This window comes from Nansenia antarctica, assembly GCF_963989245.1.
Source record: "Nansenia antarctica genome assembly, chromosome: 2".
Taxonomy (NCBI): Eukaryota; Metazoa; Chordata; class Actinopteri; order Argentiniformes; family Microstomatidae; genus Nansenia; species Nansenia antarctica.
The window spans coordinates 4,921,196-4,928,695 of record NC_137675.1 but is presented as its reverse complement, the minus strand read 5'-3'; the positions used below and the strand labels follow the sequence as shown (position 1 = coordinate 4,928,695).

The window sequence follows — 7,500 nt, the reverse complement described above, 5'->3', positions numbered from 1 at the left end:
ACACTTCTGCGATCTTCGATTATTCACCAATTATAACCCTGTTTTGTAATCATGCAGTGTGGCCTGCTGTGTTGGCCAGTGGGAGGGGACAGCGGAAAGTCTGTCCGCGTCATTCCTGACTGACAACGAACACAGCGAATCAGAGACGCGTCCGTGTTTTTCCACCGGCCAATCAGCGATCGAATCGCAATGTTTGCGGAAGTGGAACTGGCATCCTCAAGGCAAGTTTCGAGAGCACGTTTCCCGGTGTAATCACGTTGATATATTAGGTCTAAAATGAAGAACGCACCTCTGTAGGACTCATGCAATAAAGTAGTAACATCGTGTTACATCCAACAGTAGTCAGTAGAATGGTCGTCGATGTCAGTGTGAACATGTCACGTGTCTGAATTGACAGTCTTCTTGCACGTTCAGTCATTCATGAAACATGAAGTTCATGATGTTCTCAAATTGAAATATAACCGTGTCATATATAACATGATATACATTGTTTTACAACTATTACAACCAAACCCGCATGTTCATAGCGATGTTTCGTTCGGTTCTCTTGGTTTTAGATGAGTAGCGGCTCCCCCGAGCATCGCCCCGGCGGGGGGCAGGAGGACACCGTCTCTGTCCCGGCCAAGAGGCTCCGCAGCGGGGAGGAGGAGGCGGAGAGGAGGGCCGTCCTGGTGGTAGGTGACGCATTCGCATCCAAGCGAAGCTATTTCTGCATCCCATTTCTCCACCCTTCTCGCACTTCCCCATCCGGATTTAAAGTTGTTTTTCCTAGAGTGTGGTAGTCCCACAGTCCAGTTCTTTTCAGGATAGAGACAGTAGAGAGAGACAGGAAAGTAAGGAGGAGAGGGTATGCCATGGGCATACGTGGGCAATGTAGGCCATGGTGCTAGACCACTGGACCACCCCAGGCCATGGTGCTAGACCACTGGACCACCCCAGGCCATGGTGCTAGACCACTGGACCACCCCAGGCCGTGGTGCTAGACCACTGGACCACCCCAGGCCATGGTACCAGACCACTGGACCACCCCAGGCCGTGGTGCTAGACCACTGGACCACCCCAGGCCGTGGTGCTAGACCACTGGACCACCCCAGGCCATGGTGCTAGACCACTGGACCACCCCAGGCCATGGTGCTAGACCACTGGACCACCCCAGGCCGTGGTGCTAGACCACTGGACCACCCCAGGCCGTGGTGCTAGACCACTGGACCACACCAGGCCATGGTGCTAGACCACTGGACCACCCCAGGCCGTGGTGCTAGACCACTGGACCACCCCAGGCCGTGGTGCTAGACCACTGGACCACCCCAGGCCGTGGTGCTAGACCACTGGACCACCCCAGGCCATGGTGCTAGACCACTGGACCACCCCAGGCCATGGTGCTAGACCAGTGGACCACCCCAGGCCGTGGTGCTAGACCACTGGACCACCCCAGGCCACCCCATCCAGATTTTAAGGCATAGGATTTGTCTCTTCCACTCATCCATTCTTATCGTAATCCATAAGTCAGGTGTGTGTTAACTGTGCCTGACTGTATGAGGCTACAAGGAAACAATCCTCTACCACTGAGATTTTGCTAACTTAACATAAATGTAAACGTAGCTGAACAAACCGACTAACCTTGAGACGCCCCTGTAGCTCTGAGGCCAGTGTTGTGCTGCCTCTAATCAGGGTTAACACTAGAACAGCCGTGCCTTTTTTACCTACTAAAAGAGTCGCCTCTGCATTTACAATGCGAAGCTGCTATTTACACACAACGACCACTAGTTGACCGCTTGAAAATTGGCCTGCTTTCTACACAGAAAAACTGCAAAATAGCTTTATGCTAGCTTATCCTGGTGTGAGTTTGAAAATGTAAGGATACTGGGTGGTAGAACGCACATATCTAGGAAAAGTCATGAAAGGAGGGTCCTGAAATTTGATCGAGTGCAAAGATATAACATATTTTTTTACTCACATTGGTCAAATGACCCCACCCATGGCTGATTAAGTGTTAAGAAGGAGAATCTTCAGGGAATCTTTATTCTAGATCTCTTCCTCTACCTGAGCTCTGAGACTATGGCTGCGTTCGTAAAATTCACTCCGGAAATCTGATCAGCACTCATGCCACTCAACGCCTCTTGTCCGATCAAAACGACTCGGTCCCTTTATGACGTTGAACCCAAGTGTGCGCTGAGTTTTACGAACGCAGCCAGCCTGTGATGTTACCTCGCTGTGGCTTGTTCCTCCCCCGTCTCCCCAGTCTGTCATCATGCCTGTGTACAACGCCTCCTGCTGGCTGGGGGAGTGTCTGCAGGCAGTGCTGGGGCAGGACTTCACCGGCTCCATGGAGCTGTCTGTCTACGATGACGCCAGCACGGTCAGTCAGCCTGGGGAAGCTGCTCTGTGGGGTGATACTGTAACAGATATAGTACTGTCAATGCAAGCATGCCACACACTCTGCTCTGCTCCTTATCCAAGATGGCCGCGCGCTTAGATGCTGCGGCTCGGGGGGCGACCACACTGGTGTTTCATTGTGTTTTTAATTACTTTTGTATGTTCACTCTTTTTTTAGTACTTATAGGGAACAGTTGTGTATATAGTACCTACAGCAGGCTCGACTTATTAGAAGTCGGCACGCAAAACGACAAGATAGTTAGGGCGGATTTCCTGGAGCAATACAGCATTGATAAGGACATCGCCAGGCTACCGGGAGAGCCCTGGTTCACAGTCCCCTCCCTGAGGCGGAAACGCCGGCGGCGGGATCGTAGGAAAAGGCGAGGCCGCAGGGGAGGCTTGCTAGCAAGATTGAGACGCAGCCCAAACAAGCCAGCTATTCCAAGCATTTTCCTCTCAAATGTCAGATCCCTGACAAATAAGATGGATGAACTGAGACTACAGGTGGCAAAAAACAGCATCGTAGGGGATAGCTGTGTGATTATTCTGACCGAAACCTGGCTAAATGACAACATTGTGGACGCTAACGTTAGCTTAGAGGGCCGAACGCTACATCGCGCTGACCGTACGGAGCGTAGCGGGAAGTCAAGAGGAGGTGGGATCATAATATCGACGAAGGATAGCTGGTGCTTAAACACGAAAACTGTAAGTGGCCACTGCTCCCCAGACCTAGAATACTTGACTGTTAAATGCCGACCCACATACCTGCCTAGGGAGTTTAACGCGGTGCTAATTACATGTGTGTATATTGCACCTAGCTCAGACAGCAAAGTAGCATTGGCGCGACTATACGACGTCATTAGTAGCCAACAAAGTACTGATCCACAGGCTATCCACATCATAGCGGGGGACTTTAATCATGTCGACCTGAAGGCAGTACTACCCAAGTTCTACCAGCATGTAAAATGTGCAACGAGAGGAGAAAAAACACTGGATAAGGTATACACCAACATCAAACGTGCTTACAAGGCTAGTCCGCTAGCTCATCTAGGCATGTCTGACCATGTGTCAATCCTCCTGATTCCTGCATACACCACAATGGGGAAAAGTGCTCCCACCACCACTAAGACTGTCAGAACCTGGCCAGAAGGGTCCGCTCCACTGCAGATCTGCCTAAATGACACCCTATGGCAGGAATATGAGCATGAGGACCTGGAACAGTACACGTCGTCGGTTCTGAACCACATAGTGAACTGCACCAACTCAGTCACCGTGGACAAACGGGTCCGGGTCTACCCCAACACGAAGCCATGGATGACTGGGAAGGTCCAAAAACTGTTAAATGAGAGGGACAACGCCTTCTTCGCAGGGAAGCGCACACCGCTGTACAGCTCCACCAGGGCCAACCTAAAGCGCGGCATCAAAGCGGCCAAGGCAGAGCACAGAGAGAAGATTGAGGAATGCCTCCTGAGCAACGACTCCAGGCGGATGTGGCAGGGGGTTCAGCAGATGACAAACTTCAGAGCCAACAGGCTCACAGCCGCAGAGGACGACCCCCTGCTGGCGGGAAAGCTGAACACCTTCTACGCCCGGTTCGACGAGGGGCGAACGGAGGTAACCACAACACAGACACCACTCTCTCCAGCTCTCAGCAGCCTCACCCTCACAGAGCACGAGGTGAGACGCGTACTGAAGGCGGTGGACCCCAGGAAAGCCTCGGGGCCGGATGGCGTCCTGGGACGGGTGCTGAGAGACTGCGCCGACCAGCTGGCCGGGGTTTTCACCAACATCTTTAACCAGTCCCTGTCCCAGGCCACCGTCCCACCCTGCCTGAAAACCTCAACTATCATCCCAGTCCCGAAGAAAAGCACGGTGAGCTGCCTAAACGACTACCGCCCCGGTGGCACTCACACCAATGAAGTGCTTCGAGAAACTAGTCCGGGCCCACATACTCACACGCCTCCCGCCCAACCAGGATCCATACCAGTTCGCCTACAGAGCCCACAGGTCCACAGAGGACGCCATAGCGACGACTCTCCACGCCACTCTATCCCACCTGGAGAGGGGAAACAGCTACGCGAGACTGCTCTTCGTGGACTTCAGCTCCGCCTTTAACGCCATCCTTCCAGACAGGCTAGTGACCAAACTACTAGACCTGGGTCTATCACACTCTATATGTGCGTGGATCAAGGACTTCCTGACCGACCGCCCCCAGAGGGTGCGGGTGGGTCCCCACACCTCCACAGCCCTCAGCCTCAGCACTGGGTCACCCCAGGGCTGCGTGCTAAGCCCCATCCTCTACAACCTCTACACCCACGACTTCACCCCCATCCACCCCAGCAACTACATCGTAAAGTTTGCAGACGACACCACCGTGGTGGGATGTATCTCGGGGGGGGACGAGGCGGCGTACAGGGATGAGGTAGAGCAATTGAGCAAGCTGTGCAAGGTTAACAACCTGCTGCTAAACAAGTCAAAGACCCAGGAATTCATCGTAGACTTCAGGAGGAAAAAGTCCGAGATCCTGCCCCTGCTCATCGACGGAGAGAGCGTGGAGATAGTCTCAACCCTCCGATTCCTGGGACACAACATGCGGGATGACCTGGCCTGGAAGGACAACACTAAAGGCACCATCAAGAGGGCACAACAGCGGCTATACACCCTGAGATGCCTCAAGAAACAACACAGCAAGCAGGAGATGCTGGTGGCCTTCTACCACGGCGCAGTGGAGAGTATCCTCACCTTCGGCATCTCCAACTGGTACCACAGCTGCACGGCAGCGGAGAGAAGCGATCTACAGAGAGTCGTGAGAACAGCACAGAGGATCACCGGCGCCCCCCTCCCCTCTCTGGAGGAGCTGTACAAAACACGCTGTCTCAGGAGGGCCTCCAAGATCTCCAAGGACCCGACCCACCCTGGGCACGAACACTTTGTCAAGCTGCCCTCGAACAGGAGGTACAGGACCCCGGCCGCTAAGACAAACAGACTGAAGGACAGCTTCTACCACAGGGCCGTCAAGGCCCTGAACACAGTAAAGGCCTAAGTTCTGGGCCCAGGACAGTCCGGACGGATTGTATGGCAGCTAGTGCTGAGGCACAAACATGTACATTTTCAAGCCTGCAAACTGTGACACTTTAAAATAATGTGAAAAAATACTTTCTTGTGAAATATGACAACCCTAGTTGACTATCTGTGCAGTATAGTACAGTGGATTGTGTACATAGCCTCTATTGATGTAAACCAGCTCCTTACCTTCTTGTGATTCTATGCATCTATGCTTTTTCCAAAATGTGTTTCTTTTTCCTTTCCTAAACACCAGGGGAGCCTCCCCTCCTAAATTTCGTTGTTTGGTACCTGTACTGTAGCAATGACAAATAAAGTCTATCTATCTATCTATCTGAAGCCTGTGTGTGTGTGTGTGTGTGTGTGTGTGTGTGTGTTTCTGTGTGTGTGTGTGTGTGTGTGTGTGTGTGTGTGTGTGTGTGTGTGCGTGTACGTGTACTGTATGTGTGTGTGTGTGTTTCTGTGTGTGTGTGTGTGTGTGTGTGTGTGCGTGTCTCTGTGTGTGTTTCTCTGTGTGTGTGTGTGTGTGTGTCAGGATGACTCCAGAGCGGTGATAGAGCGCTGGAGGGAGAAGTTGGAGGGTCGGGGCGTTTCCATGGTGATCTCCGGTCATGACTCCGCCCAACCAAGAGGAGGTAAGCGTCTGTGTGTTAGGTATGGAACCAGGCCTCTGTGTGTTAGGTATGGAACCAGGCCTCTGTGTGTTAGGTATGGAACCAGGCCTCTGTGTGTTAGGTATGGAACCAGGCCCCCCGTGTTAGCCCACTGTGCTAAAGCTAACACAGTAGCTCTGAGCGTCTCTTTGGTTCCTGTGTGTGTGCGTGTGCGTGTGTGTGTGTGTGTGCGCCTGCCTGGCTTGTGTGCGCGTGCGTGCGTGTGTGTGTGCGTGCGTGTGTGTGTGTGTGTGTGTGTGTGTGTGTGTGTGTGTGTGTGTATTGGAGGTCAGAGTGGGTGTTGTGGCATTCTAGGTCACCTCAAGGATAGTGTCAGCACAGAGGAGGTGATTACCAGAATCTTGGGTTAGTGTGTGTGTGTGTGTGTTTGTGTGTGTGTGGTTCTGTGTGTGTCTTAAAGCTTAAAGCTGCCCAGTGTGTTGTGTTATCAGTCAGTGTAGACAGGAATGTGTGTGATGTGATAGTCATCCTTTCAAACTAGACAGGTCGTGGTGGGGGGGGGCCCAGGACCTGGCTCACATCCTTAAGACAGGCCCCCTGCCTAGCCTCCGTCCTGGGGGGTGACAGGCCCCCTGCCTAGCCTCCGTCCTGGGGGGTGACAGGCCCCCTGCCTAGCCTCCGTCCTGGGGGGTGACAGGCCGACAGCTATGGGGCTGACAGCTATGGGAGGCAGCCGGGCCTCCCCCTACCCAGAGGTGTGGGATCAGGGGTTCTGTCAGAGGAGACATGGATGTTTCTCAGGTCTGCTTTTAAAACGGCCGACTGAAGACTTGTAAACTTGGGGGGGAGGTGGGGGGAGGAGGGGGGGCGCATGGCTCTACTGCAAGCTGAGGTTTTGGTGACAGGATTATACTGTGCAGGTTGTGTAGTATGGGTGGGGTTGTGGCTCAGGAGGTAGAGTCGGCGTCTAATGATCGCAAGGTCGGCGCTTCGATCCCCGGCTGGCCGTGTGTCGAGGTGTCCTTGGGGCAAGACACTGAACCCCAAATTGCTCCCAGTGAGCGGGCCGGCGCCTTGCGTGGTAGCTTGCCGCCATTGGCTGTTGTAAAGCGCTTTGGAGTAAGGTGCTATAGAAGTGCAGTCCATTTACCATTTTGTATGATCGTTTTTTCCTACTTTTAATAATTTTCTTTACATTTATTTAACTTAATAAAATTATTTTATAGTTTTTTGTCTGTTTATTAAAGTTGTTCTAATCATTATTGTGATGTGTGGTGGCCTGGGAAAACCCTTCACATGGTGGCATTTTGACATTTTCATTTGTTAATATTTCCATAAATTAGAAGTTCTCAGCTATTCATAACTGGTTGAATGACTGAGATAGCCCTTTATTTTAAAAAGTTATGAGCATTTTAATGTAGCATGTCAAAAAAAGTGAAAGGGGAGA

General features: G+C 52.3%; 1 protein-coding gene across 1 annotated transcript in view; it reads left to right on the top strand.

Moving 5' to 3' along the window:
* Positions 1–591: 591 nt before the first annotated feature.
* The window catches only part of b3gntl1 (UDP-GlcNAc:betaGal beta-1,3-N-acetylglucosaminyltransferase-like 1), a gene marked incomplete at its 3' end in the record, with an annotated part of 43,066 nt that continues 36,157 nt past the window's right edge, over positions 592–7,500 (top strand). The window contains exons 1-3 of the mRNA XM_080522569.1: positions 592–674; positions 2,243–2,359; positions 5,975–6,074. Of these exons, the coding sequence (XP_080378695.1) occupies positions 2,252–2,359; positions 5,975–6,074 (208 nt within the window). The 5' untranslated portion in view covers positions 592–674; positions 2,243–2,251. The remainder of the gene's footprint in view (positions 675–2,242; positions 2,360–5,974; positions 6,075–7,500) is intronic.